A 15,051-nucleotide genomic window follows, 5' to 3' on the forward strand; every position below is an offset into this window, starting at 1 on the left:
TCCACATAAACACACCGGTAGTGAACAGTAATTTCTTTATTCCACATAAACACACCGATAGTGAATAGCGATTTTTTATAACTTGAGCACGTATATACTGAATAATTACTTCTTTATTCAATGCAAACCGCCAGGGGTGAACAGTGACTTCTTTATTCAATGTAAACCGCCGGGGGTGAACAGTGACTTCTTTATTACACGTAATCACGGCTGTAGTGAACGGACACTTTGTTACACGTAAACACGGCTGTAGTGAACACGACTTCTTTATTCCACGTAAACATGCCGGTAGTGATTAGTGTCATTGTTATTCCACGTAAACACGCCAATGTTTAATAGTGACTTCATTTCACTTAAACACGCTGGTAGTGGATATTAATCTATCTTTTTTTACTTCCAAGAGAAAGTTTTTGAATTAAATATTAGAAAAAAAATACTTGTTTTCCCCATTAACTTAGGAAATTTTTTAAGTTTAATGCTGTAATACAGAACATGAAATATACAGTATCGACGTCACACAGATTACTGGTTGGAATTCAGTACACAACTGACGTTTGATGCACAACTAGGGAAAATTATGGATAATTCTACTAAAAAAGTATGATTTATAATGCTTCTATCCAATAAATGTGTATTATCATAAATACAAAGACAACCAACTATAAACATCATTTGAGCATCCATAATTTAGTACACCGAGCAGTTGTAAACTAGCTAACAAAGTTTCTGTTGGCATGAGTTTTGTATACCAATAAGTTATGCACTAATACAAGAAGGTATCATAAGAATAATTCCGTTGTAAGCAGAAAACATGGAAGTAAAATATTACTTCTACTGCAATTAAAAAAAAAAAGAAAGTCAGAAAAGTTCATACATTTTAATGAATTGTTTTCTGGGGGAAATTATTGGCAGGAAGCCAATACGTAGTGGAGGATTAATGGAAGCTAACAGAAAAGGTATTGAAGATAAAACTCTCAGGTGGTCACAATCTGAACTAAAATCATAACATAATATTAAGTTGATATATAACGGTATCACTGGAATACTCTCGATAATGAAGGATAAAAACTTTAACGCGTGGTTTTGTCAAATAGTAAATTTACTAAATATGTCTAGAAGGATTTCAAAATATTTCTATCTCATATTCTTTGTAATGAATTTACATGATTTTTTGAAAATGGTCAATAAGCGCTATAGATCTCACAAGAGCAAAAACGTTCATTTCTCTGGCAAACTTCGATTGAAATTAAGTAGCTATTTGGATGATAAATATTTTGTTCAAATTGTAAAGTACACGTTACTTAGTTTAACGATAAGATTTTTTTGTTTTAGAACAAAGTAATATTGGTCTATCTGCTGTATCTATCGCAGGGAATCGAACCCCGGATTTTAGGGTTGTTGTTACGTAAACTTACCGCTGTCCCACCGGTAAAAATATAAAATGTAACGGTGAAGATTACAAAATACAGGATATTTGGTTGAAGCACTTACAAGTGGAATGGAGACGGCTTAAAGTAATGTTAAATTTTACAAAATATAGGTAAAAGGATTAGGGAAAAGGGCACGAGTAAAAGGAATGCTGAGATATTCGCGCAAAAATATAAGGATAAATATTAAAGAAAATGGCAATGGTATAAAATAGATTGGAATGGGCTAGGGATAGCAAAGGTTACAAGATGCTCGGGTAAAGGGGAAAGAAAAATGTCAAGTAAAATGCTTAGTGACTGAAAGGATTACAATACACATAACTAAAACCTTTGAAGAGCGACTAAACTTACTAAATTTGCAATGAAGGTACTACCTGGACCTCAACATGTATGATAAATTGCTGAGGAATATCCAAACGCAAAGAAAATGTATTCGTAAGGACAAGAGATATTATCTGGGTCAAAACGTATAAAAAGAAATTAGGCAAAGATCTCAAGGCTATAATGGCTCCTCATGATTTTTATAATTTCATATTTTTTTGTAGAATTTCTGTTTTTTTTTTTTGTAAGATACAAATTCAAGATGTTCGTTTTTATTTGTTTTGCGCTCATTTTCTGGATTGTATAATTACTTTTGAAACATTATTTATTTATTTATCTAAGTGATGCATTGGCAAGAGAGGGCAACATTTATATACAATGAAATTTAGATTTAAATTAGAAGAAGAATTTCTAAGCAAAAACTTCTTGATATTCTTTCAAAATAATCACTTATGCTTCGAAAATAGTACGCTTGGTATTTTAACTCAATGGTATCGTATTTAAAGTGTGGGTGATTTTAATTCAACTCATTTTAAAAATACAGTAATATGTTTTTATTGTTCATTAAACAATTAACATTTGTTTTTTTTCTACTAAACATAACGTAAGAAAAATGTATATCATTCATGTGTATGTGTGGTGAAATCTTTAATGAAGATGTCAAAGAATTAAAACACTTACTAATAGTAAACTTCTTTACTATGATTCTGTTACATCTTTGTAAGTATAAAATACTTACTTTGAATAAGGTGTCTGTACATGTGAGAAATTAAACTGTGATTTTATTATTTAGCATATACCGTGTTCTGTAAGTATTTTTATAATAAACATTAAAGGATTACAAGCTGTTATAAAGAAAGAGTGAACATGTAATCTAATAAAGGTAAATATATATTTATTTTGCAAATTTTGTCCAGGATACACATGATTGTTTTAGATTTGGTTACGAAAAAAACGAACTCAAAAGTTTTTATACAAATATATGATTAGAAATAAGACAAAAAATGTGATCTTTATATAATAAATATTGACTCCTGACCCAACTCGTTAGCTGATAAAAGTCAATGGCTTAATCTGTTATTGAGTTCAACCAGAACATGATTACTCATAATTTGTTTTCCTCTTTCTTAGGCCACATGGTTGTCCAAGTTAAAAGACACAATAGATAAGTGGAAGAGGACATTACAGAATACAATGTTTCAAAGTAACCAATCAGAAACAGCTCTTCTGTCCAAAGAAAAGTCTTGAATGCAGTGCGTTGTTGTTACGTGTCAATTGCATGATGTCTGAGTAATCAGCATTAAAGAAAGTTTCACAAATAAAATGACTATCTTTCTCTACTCCTATTAAAATGTAGAAAATACATCATGGTTCTAAAATAGCTAGCAGAAGACACAAAACAAGATATCTATTTGGATGATCGCTTAAACTCAACCTCTGTGTGTGGTGTTTGTGAAGTTACTAGAGGTTTGGACTGCAATGAAGAATGACCCGAGAAAAACAATTGATAAAGACAGATCAGTTGATTAGCCAAGAACATTGTTTGTAATCTGAGAAAAAAAAATCTATATATTTTCTCCCAGAAAGTGATTTATTACTGCTGCTATAGGTGTTTCTTGGTGAGTTTGTGAAATCAAAATGTGTTAGCACAGTCTTAGGTGGGCATGTTTAAAATTAATATATATATATATATATATGTATGTATGTATTATAGTTGTAGTTTATTTTAAACATTTCAGTAACAATGACATGAAAGAAATAGCGCAGCTCTAAGCTTTTTTATCAAAGAAAAGCACAAGCACAACTGTAAGTTTGATGGATCCCACTAATATGACACAAAGTCCCAAGGCTAATCAGACAATCATAGCTGTCACGGGCTTGATGTGTCATGCTGTTGATTAAAATGAGTGAGAGAAGATGCTATTATTTTTTTTGAAGAATTTGTCCTCTTGAAGTGATACAATTTATCTCTACTTTGTTTTTTATTTTTTCTCTATTTTGTTTTCTCTTCTATTTTCCGTCTTCTTACACTTCCTATTTCTTTCTCCTTTTTAAGTCGATCGTATTTTCTTTCTTTCTTTGTTTCTCTTGTTATTCTCGAATTTTTACGTATTTCATCAAATTTCTTTCTTTTGTCTTTAAACTGCCACCTATTATAAGAATACTTTGTTTATATTGCCCTGGACTTTCTAACATTATTTTTCCTTTCGTTTCCTATGTCTCTTTTTAAATTTTCCTCCTTTTCATTTCTCCTCTGATTATGCCTCTTTCTTTAAATCTTTCTTCTTTCTTCTCCTCTCCTTAAGGTACCCTTGACACACCTTTATACATCTTCCTACATATCTCTCAGTTAATTTTTCTGGAAAATAAAATATTCGAGAAAAATGAACACAAAAGGGCTCGCCTTTTAATAGAATATTACATCGTCAGAACACAATCTTTATTAAACGCTTTCCATCTAAAACGCTCATTAAAAATCCGTATCTTTAGAGCATGTTTCGAATAGTTTTATCATGTCTTATCTTCCACTTCTTAAAAGTTGCTCTACGTCAGTCTTTATTTGATAAATTCTTCTCCACTTGGCCATTTTAAATATTATTTTGAAATTATCTTGCTCATTTTCTTTTTGCTTTCTTCCAAGAAGTGGCATCCTTTGGTCGTTTTCTTTGCTCATTACTCATTTTATTTTTGTTTAGTTTTATTTTCATCTATGTTCCATTTTCTCTTTGATTTTATCAAATGTTCTTTATTTTTTTAATGTAACTGATTTTAATTTCACAGTCTTAATAAAATACGTTAGTGTATTCTTGGATAGATTTTTTCATTTATTCTTATCAATTAATTATCTTTCTGATTCCCTGAGATTAATATACTCACGTTTATGTTACTGACTCTTTTACTTTTCTTATAACTTAGATTTTATTCACGCTTAGCTTATTGCGTCTCTCTTGAGTGTTAATAATTGCGTTACTCGGAGTGAAAGATCAAAACAAGCTATGGTAAAAGAATAAAGAATTTTTTGCATTGTTCGATATGTCAGCCCACACGAAAAGCTGTGCTTGATAGATTTATAGTCCTTGGGATCAGAACCTGTGATGCTTGTACGTTTATCCTTCACACTATCTGTCTTTATAACCAAATTCTCGGTGGTTATCTCAAATTAAAGGAAAGTGTGCTCTTTTGTTTTTGTGAAAGAAACTTAGAAACAGTGCCTAACGCATAAATCATGTATGTAATGAACTATCAAAAGAAGTGTATTTATTATATGAATACAATTTAATATATTATGGTTTATATAGTATTACATTTGACTATGTAATGAAGATTTTTGGAGAAAAAAAAAGAGAGTATTTATGTACTCCCTCAACTTGTTCGAATAGTTGTCTCTGTTGTTGTTGTTGCCATTGGTAATTGGCACTAGCAACTTACTGTAATGTCTTAGAATAATTTTGTTCAATATGTATGAATGTTCAAATAAAGAAATATAGAAAGAAACGTTATGTAAATATACACACTTTGAGATTAAAACTATTATATATTAAGCTACTTGTTGATATTGTTTAGAAATTCGGTAACTGAAATTCGGACTTCTTTAATGAACAATTCAAATATCTTTAACTGTTGAAAATTGTCTTTCTGTAATCAGTAATCTGACAGTAAAAATGAAGTGTTCTTTACAGGTTACCTGTAAAATTCCTTATTACCAACTTGTTTATCAGTAAACTTAAACTAGGCTACATTTGTATAGTTATAAAAATGACTTTAAGGTCATTGATACTACAATATTACTGTTAATCTTGATATTTTTGTGCTACGCTGAAACTGTAAAGATCAGTTTGTGATAAAACCTTGAGATTTTTCATTCCTGTGTGAAAATATAACAGCTTTTTGGATGATTTGTAAGGGTGTTCGATACTATATGAGCACCTGCCATTGTACAAGATAACAACTATTGGCATTTTAGAGTTTTCTAGGTATTTATTAATTATATATATTTAGACTACACCGTTACTAGAGCCACAGTTGTACATTTCACCGACAAATACATCTTCATGTTATCCTAATTTTCATGTAGTACATTTTGCATAATCCCAGTTGCTACAGGGTCACGTGTGGATGAGAATAATTCTATGTTTGTTTGGCCGTCTGTTACTTAATAATCTTAATTATGGTCATACGACAAGAACAGGTGAGAGTTATTACTAGAAGTAAATGTGGTACAACCGAAACGAATAAGATGATATAAAAACACAAAGAAAAGAAATGTAACAGCTCAACTCATTGTGGAAAAAATGCTTCATGGTTTAAGAGGTCTGAAGACATGAATGTGACAAATACAGAGTCACTATGGTGAACAGTTGATAGTCAACTGTTCTCTAAGGTTCCATTTTCTGTAAAATTAAAATGTAATTTAGTTTGATGTATCCTATTAAGGCATGTCTTTCAGGAAATAAATCCAATGTTTGTTGTATAACATAATTTTCTCCAGTTTTCGTTTTTACTACATGAGAAATTTTGTTTCTGTTACGTAGGGTTATATTCGTGATAGTAGTTTCTGTTGATTGCATAATTCTGTAAGCTGTGAGTCTGTTACATCACACAAGTCTGTCAGTTTTGAGTTTGTTACATCGCATAACTCTGTCAGATTTGAGTCTGTTACGCACGTAACTCTGTCAGATTTGACTTTATTACATCATATAACTGTCAGCTTGATGTCTGCAATGCTACATCATTTAGATCTGTCATTTTTTCGTCTGTTACATAACTTAACTGTTGTCATTTTAGTGTTAGTAACAACACGTAACAGCAAGTTTGTTGTTTATCACATCACAGACTTCTGTCTGTTTGAAGCCTGTCACATTATATAACGTAGCGGTGTAGTAAGTGTTGCATTATGTAATTCTGCCAGATTTTTTTTTTACTGCTATGTGAGATAAATAAGTGAGTTGTTTGGTACGTGTTGTAATACTTTTGGTTTGTTACATGGTTCAAGTGTTTGTGTGGTGTACGCTATATCACAAAGTACGTAAGCTGGGTGATTTCTGCATCAAATTATTTTATTTCATTTTGTGTTTGTTATATTTTCTAATTATTATAATAAAGTATGTTACAATGACGAATCCTTATAAACTTGATATTTTCAGCTTTATAATTACTCTTTCTTCGAGCTAATTCCGTGAAAATCATATTTAATGAATGAAGATAAATATAAGAAATATTTTAAACGATGGATCCATATATATGTCAAATAACATATTTTTCCCCTCTGGCTTCATTTTAACCCATAACTGTTGTAAATGTTAATGCATACTTCGTCTCATATTTATTCGATAGCTTTAGGTCATTTTTTTTACCCCAAATCAAAACAATCAGGCTAAATGGAAATTGTATATTGTATAATACAAAGAAAGGTATACTTAATTTTCACTGCTGAATTTGTGTACGAAAAAATAATCTATCATTCCATTTCGTAGAAGCGTCATTGGATATATATATCTGTATCTTTTTTCTTTTAACCAATAGATAAGATTTTTGTACATATGTTGTGTTTGCGGCAATATAACGTATAATAAAGTGAATGCTTGTGCAGATTTTCTATTTTTTATTTTGTTAAGTTACACTGTCCTTTCAAAGGTAACTAGAAATGCATTCATAGAGGATGTTTTAGTAATCACTGTCTTAATAACATGTAATGTTGCTAATCTGTAAGGCATGCTCTCAACTAGGTTCCGACAGTTACGAGCATTTGGTGTAAGTTGTCTCCATTGTTGTTTGAAACACTTGATCAGTTGATAGCGAATGAAAGATTGTGTTTTAACCTTTTGAATTAATCCATCGAAATGGTCACAAGGATGTTCACTGAGAGTTTAGATCAGGATTCTTAGATGCTGATCTCGTTACCTCGAAACAAGCCATGGATGACTGTATCAGGGAGCATCGTCTCACTAGAATAATATATTGGCCAGTTGCCCAAACCCCTTGCAGTGACCCAAGGAACGCGTTCATTAAAGATCTCTTGACATCCATGGGCATTTATACTTGCAAATACTTCGTATATAAGGTCCTCTCTCGATGTACCAAGTAGCAGTGTGCTAACCACAGCATAAACACTTCACACTTGGCACAAGACAGCCACTTTCGATTTGTCCATCATCTTGCTTACACACCATATTCGGCTCTCTCTTCAAAACTTGATAAAGCAACTTCCATCTGCGATTAATCGAAAAGATTGAGTGCTGTCGAGCATCACAACAAGCAAACGTTTTCGATCATTTTTAAAACGATGGGCCTTGCAAGTTTTTCAGCGCTCACAAAGTATCCAAAAATATGTAGAACATGTTGCATAAATATCTCACGAATGGGTAAACTGAATTTAGTAAAGCATTATTGTTTGTAATTAAGCACAAAGCTGCACAATGGGCTATCTGTGCTCTGCCCACCACGGGTATCGAAACCCGGATTCTAGTGTTCACCTGTTAATTATATTGTTATTATCCTTGTTTGGCGACTTTAAAGTCCTTTGCACTCTCATTTTAAATGCTGAATCTTACCAGGATTGTACTGGATTAGTTAGTTTAAGTAATGTTTCTATGGCTCGAATGGAAAATACAAACACCGCCAAACTATTTACTATTTTATGTTATTTATACATCTAAGTATCAATTCTTCAATCCAGACTAAAAGTTTGTAACTATTCACATTTACAGCTTCATTTAGCACTGGAGTAGTCTTCACTTTGCTCTGTCTGGAGGATTGTAACGTGAAGACGTAAAACGAATCAAGCAAGAAATTTCAACAATAACCAGCTCAAAACGGAGTTATCGAGTAGTGTCAGCTTTTATCATCAGTTAGTGCTTCTCAACCTTTTCCAATATCATTCACTCCTTTAAGTTTTTCACAACAGCTCACTCACCCCAGTTCGAAAAAAAGTACGGGAATTGAATTATCAATACATTTAACGCGAAAACCTTTGACGGCAAACTCCAGCATAACTGAAATAAAATTCTGAAGTTAAGCATGTTCTTATCCCTTCTATATTGTGTGTTTTAATAATAATTAAACAAGAGATTGTAAGATATTCAAAAGAAACGTGCATAACAAGAACTGAAAAAATATTAAAGGTCCTTACGGTGAGAAAAACTGAATATTTTAACATATGTGAGGAGTTTGTTTGTTTTTGAATTTCGCGCTAATCTACACGAGGCCTATCTGCGCTAACCGTCCCTAATTTAGCAGTGTAAGACTAGAGGGAAGGCAGCTAGTCATCACCATCCACCGCCGACTCTTGGGCTACTTTTTTACCAACGAATAGTGGGATTTTTACTGAAAGGGCGAGCATGTTTGGTGTGACGGGGATTTGAACCCGCGACCGCAGACTGCGAGTCGAGCGCCCTAACCATCTGGCCATGCCGGGCCATGTGAGGAGAGGAAGGTTAAATCTAAGTAGAATGAGTATAAGTAGAAGAAATATGAGAAGAACCGGATGTTTCTCTATCATTAACTATTAGACATTATTTAATCTTTTTGAAGCAAACTTTGTCACAGTATGGTGAAGACTCGTTTTAGAAATGAAGATAATACACAGCGCTTTACTATGCATGATAGACATGAAAAATAATGTTTTAAATTTGTTTTCAAACAATCATTTAGAAAGGGCCCCGAACCAGAGTATAATTGATAATAATCATTCACCCTGCCATTCACCCAATCATTCTCATTTACCCTGATTCTAATCCCATTAACCTCTGGGTTAACCAATTTACCAGTTGAGAAGTACTGATCTAAGTAGACGATGGTATTTGTTTCTTCTTTTGTTTCAAATATACTTCGTGATCCTCATGATTAAATTATGGTTGAACTAAATATAGTGAACAAATTCTTGAAACAAAAACGACGTCATAAATTTGGTTACAACTAACATCACACTTTACTCATTTTAGTAATAAAAACTTAAGTAGTAAAAGCCTTAAGCGTCAAGGAAAAATGTGCTGAGAAGAAGAAAGTAAATATAACCATTTAGTGATGAGAAATAATAAACATTTGAAAAATTGAATAAGCATGAAAAACAGAAGGGATAATTTAAAAGAAAATGATTGGTATAAATTTACGTCAGATACCATTGCATGGAAAGTCATGAAGCATAATTTTAAGTAAGGCAACATTGAAGCTACATCTATCGAGGAAGAAACAAGTGTGAATAGTATCAAGCCTTCAGTGAAACAGTTTTCTAAGCAAAGAAATAATGATACTTAGGGTGACTCGTCTAGTGCGTGAGGATGTCCAGTTATGTGTTTCAGAGCAAATTGTTATAGAATTCAATTAAGCTTAAATTTTGCTTGTTTGAATTGTCGAATTTCGCACAAAGCTACTCGAGGGCTATCTGTGCTAGCCGTTCCTAATTTAGAAGTGATAAACATATTGGTAGGGAAGATAGTTAACACCACCCAGAGCCAACTCTTGGGCCACTCTTTTCGAACAAAAAGTGGAATCTAACGTCACTTTATAACGCCTCCACGGCTGAAAGGACGAGCATGTTCGATGATAGGATTTGACCGACGACCCGCATATTGCGAGTCAAGCGCCCAAACCATCAGGCATTGTCAGACCTTAAACTTAAGTACATTTCTTTTGTAGATCGTCAGTGTATTATTTTCCTGAGAGTAAAAGTATGTAAATGTCTGTTGACCCAAAGAAACCCACCATGCAGCCAAGAAGACTCAACTCAAAAAGTGACAACTTGAACAATACCTCATAGGTGCATTAAAAGTGATACAATAATGACTGAGACTACTGAGATATGATATAGACGCAGTGATAAATATACTTATCTGAATCGACCTAGTGAAGGCAGTTCGTCCAAAAAGAAGGACAAATAGAAGCCATTAGTGTAGCTAACAAAGAATATTAATAAGTTGACAAAAATTAATTGCAGCAAAAGGAGATTTCCAAATCGGACAACATAACAGTCTTTTGAAGAGGCTCTATTTGATTACAGAATAAGATTACATTCAGTCTACAACAGAAGGTTCTTCAACATATACTTTTGGTAACCAGTAAAGTAGTTTATTAACCATTGATCCATATGAATATTAAAAAAGAATGAAGCTCTTATTGACTCAAAAAGGAGCGAGATAAATCATAATGCTCTTTTAATAATAAAAATTATTTTGGTTGGGACAAAGTCAATTTAGATCATCCAGTGACCAAATGAGCTGGAAATTAAATATAAGTTTCTAAAATATCAAAACACTGAATAATAAAAGATTAAGTTAAAAATATGACAAATAATACCACTGGATTTAGGAATACCAGCGTTATCAACGTATCTTTCGAGAGATGGTACATCCTATTAATCCATTTGTTATTAAGGAAGTGCAGGAGGACGTCACGGCAATATTTATTTAATCTTAATTTATAACAAATATTACTATCTTGAACTACAATAATGTTGAATTTGGAAGTGGTTAAAAGATAATTTATTAGACTGAGGATCTTTGGCAAGCTCATCTGGCGGTAATACAATAAGAGCACAACCACAAAGAAAATTGAATGTACTTTGCAAATGTCACATTGTACTTGAGAAATTATAAAAAACAATCTTCCACAAATAGTCTACATTTCGAAGTGTAACGAAGATGATCCCGGCAACTGTAATAAAAGAAAAATCTGCTAGTTTAACTTCCTACAAGCTCTGATCTAACGTTTAATTTAAACATAGTAAACAAGCAACAATAGGTCTACATGAAATGGTAAGTCGGATGATTCATAGCCACAAGTTTGATTCACTTCACATTCCAACAAATAATTCTATAATAGAACAAGTTGGATGATAAGCCAACTGAATATCCTTATATTAACTCATAACCCATAACAATTTTGTATGAAGGTGTTTTGTTAATATGTAACTAACGGACGCCACATTCAACGTATACAGCTATATTAACTCATAACCCCATAACAATTATGTTTTCACTTTTGCAGGAAGATGTTTGTAAATATATAACTAAAGGTTTGTTTGTTCGTAATTTAGCACAAAGCTACACCATGGGCTATCTGTGCTCTGCCAACCACGGGTATCGAAACCCGGATTCTAGCGTTGTAAGTCCGCAGACATACCACTGTGCCACTGGGGGCATAACTAAAAGAAGCAACATTCAACGCCTAAAGTCATATTTCTTACATCAGCCCAGCTGAGTTCATGACAACATCTCTTGAAACTGAAATTCTCAGCTGGTCATTGAATGGGTTTTATTCTACTGAAAACTCGAGTGCTAAATTTTAGCTTAAAAACTAAATAATCCCAAATTCTATCTTAGAATGTAGAACATAAATAAATGTATATTAGAAAGTACACCAATATCAAGTTAATAAAGCTGCGCATGTCTGTAACTAGCAATTAGTTAGGTACTTGAATTCTCTAATCTCAAACGATTCAGTTAAATATTTAAATGTTATCACTTCAGAGAACTCGATCTTCAAGCATTTGTATTAGAATCAACTGATGCTGTGTTATTATTGTAAGATCTCTGGAGGCTACTTTCTTATTAATTATAATTAGATACTTTAGAAACAGAATATTTTGTTGGATTTTAACTGTAAACCAGGGGAAAACAAAATGTTCTTTAAATGTTGTCCCAGAGAGTGATTAAAAACACCTCAAAGATTTCGACATGAATTTCATTTAAACAAAAGCTAGTGAATAAGGAATTATTTAAAAGATTTTCTCAATCCCTAACAGAAAGGTAGAAAATGAATGGTAGTGAAAACCTAACATAGCTGTGGGAGGGTTATTAGAATCTGATCTCTAACAACACATTACGGACTATTCCTCTACCATGAAAATAACAGCAAACTGGGCACTTGGGAACCTTTTGAAAAATGTAGCTTTCAACCTTTTATATTCAAAGAGTATGCACACACTTTCAAAATACTCCTGTCGTTGAAAGTTTTACAGTGGTAACTTTAAATTGAATAAAAACACAATAGATTAATTACTTTTATTAATCTTAATGAATTTGCTTTTTTGATTATAATTACGTTTACGAATGACTAATAATAAAATATTTTGTTTTTGGAATTTTTTGTGTGGCCCTTTTAGCTTTTCATAAGTCTTTTTCTATAAAAAAATTATTAAATTTAGTCAAAAGGTGTATATTGCATGGCAAGAAATTGAATTATGGTTAAACAAAAATTTAAATCCATACCACTTCTTTTAAGTCACAAGTTGTATATTACATGGCAAATAGTAGAATTTATGACTAACTAAAATATTCAATTATTTCAAAATAACTTTCATAACAGTAAAAAAGAATGAAACCAACGATGATGGATTTTATTGTTCATTAAACTTACCGAAAGAGAATTGACATGTTTTACGTTAAGCTAGCAAACAAACTCGTCACAATTATATTTTATCTATTTTGTTCAAGTTCTTTCAGAAATTGAACGAAATGTTTCAGAATTTAGTAGAAGAAATATTATTAAAAGAGAAATTATAAGATGTTCTAAATCAACGTTTGGCATTACTTGTAACTTTTTATGAAGTAAAAAGGAAAGTATTAGTATCATTTATGTATGTTTAAGTGTGACTTGGTTTTATTAGGAATTTAAAAAAGCAATAGCCCAATAGTTCATACTATGGCAAACATGTTACCATATTCCATACAGAAACATATTTACTTTGTTTTAGATGTCAAAATCCACAATACATAGAAAACACTAGCTAAAACAGACATTAATTAAAAAGATGTAAAGTTATAAAAATCCAATAAATATAATCTCTAACTACAATGAAATACTTCCCAAAGTCAAAAGTAATTTAAATTAAATATTGGTGGAGCCATTGGGAGAATCTGGTGACTAACATGTGACATCCACTAAAGACACTTCAGCCAGCATTGAGAACCCTCGTCAAGATCTGGTGACTAACATGTGACATCCACTAAAGACACTTCAGCCAGCATTAAGAACCCTCATCAAGATCTGGTGACTAGCATGTGACATCTACTAAAGACACCTCAGCCAGCATTGAGAACCCTCATCAAGATCTTGTGACTAACATGTGACGTCCACTAAAGACACCTCATGAGGGTTCTCAATGCTGGCTGAAGTGTCTTTAGTGGATGTCACACGTTAGTCATCAGATCTTGATGATGGTTCTCAATGCTGGCATGTTAGTCACCAGATCTTGAGTGACATCCACTAAAGACACTTCAGCCAGCATTAAGAACCCTCATCAAGATCTTGTGACTAACTTGTGACATCCACTAAAGGCACCTCAGCCAGCATTGAGAACCATCATCAAGATCTGATGACTAACATGTGACATCCACTAAAGACACATTAGCCAGCATTGAGAACCCTCATCAAGATCTGGTGACTAGCATGTGACATCTACTAAAGACACCTCAGCCAGCATTGAGAACCCTCATCAAGATCTGATGACTAACGTGTGACATCCACTAAAGACACTTCAGGCAGTATTGAGAACCCTTATCAAGATCTGGTGACTAACATGCGACATCCACTAAAGACACTTCAGCCAGCATTGAAAACCCTCATCAAGATCTGGTGACTAACATGTGACATCCATTAAAGACACTTCAGCCAGCATTGAGAACCCTAATCAATCAAAGATTAGTTATAAACTGTAATAAATAAAAAAGCCTGAGAAGAGGGCTTAAGGGCTTGTTTTTAAAGCTTAGTTGAATTTCCTTAAATTAAGTATTTTTAGTAACAGTAATACTAGTAAACATAAAGAACACTAAGAACAATGTCCATATTTAAATCAGCCCTGCATGGCCAGGTGGTTAGGGCGTTTGACTCGCATTCTGAGAGTACGCGGATTTGATCTCCCTCCCGCCAAACATGCTCGCTGATAAAAGAGTAGCCCAAGAGTTGGCGGTGGACGGTGATGAATAGCTACCTTGTATTATACACTACAGTTTCCAAAAGCGTGCCAAAGAATAAAAAGTTTCAAACAAATTTAATTACTGTCTTTACAAACAACATCATATTATTGAAAATTATGAAGTCTGAATTTATTTCTAGGACATTGAAAGGTGCTGTGTATATTTCATACTGTATAGTTAACCCTTTATTTCTATGTATAATTTATTTCTAGGACATTGAAAGGTGCTGTGTATATTTCATACTGTATAGTTAACCCTTTATTTCTATGTATAATTTATTTCTAGGACATTGAAAGGTGCTGTGTATATTTCATACTGTATAGTTAACCCTTTATTCTATGTATAATTTATTCTAGGACATTGAAAGGTGCTGTGTATATTTCATACTGTAT

General features: G+C 32.6%; 1 protein-coding gene across 2 annotated transcripts in view; it reads left to right on the forward strand.

Annotated features, from left to right (window-relative positions):
* LOC106462700 (rho guanine nucleotide exchange factor 11-like) overlaps positions 1–7,337 on the forward strand; it is a 208,722-nt gene extending 201,385 nt beyond the window's left edge. For both annotated transcript variants that reach the window (XM_022390146.1, XM_013922648.2), the window contains one exon: positions 2,880–7,337. In XM_022390146.1, the coding sequence (XP_022245854.1) occupies positions 2,880–2,996 (117 nt within the window). In that variant the 3' untranslated portion in view covers positions 2,997–7,337. The remainder of the gene's footprint in view (positions 1–2,879) is intronic.
* Positions 7,338–15,051: the final 7,714 nt, after the last annotated feature.

Source organism: Limulus polyphemus, unplaced genomic scaffold (assembly GCF_000517525.1).
Source record: "Limulus polyphemus unplaced genomic scaffold, Limulus_polyphemus-2.1.2 Scaffold47, whole genome shotgun sequence".
Taxonomy (NCBI): domain Eukaryota; kingdom Metazoa; phylum Arthropoda; class Merostomata; order Xiphosura; family Limulidae; genus Limulus; species Limulus polyphemus.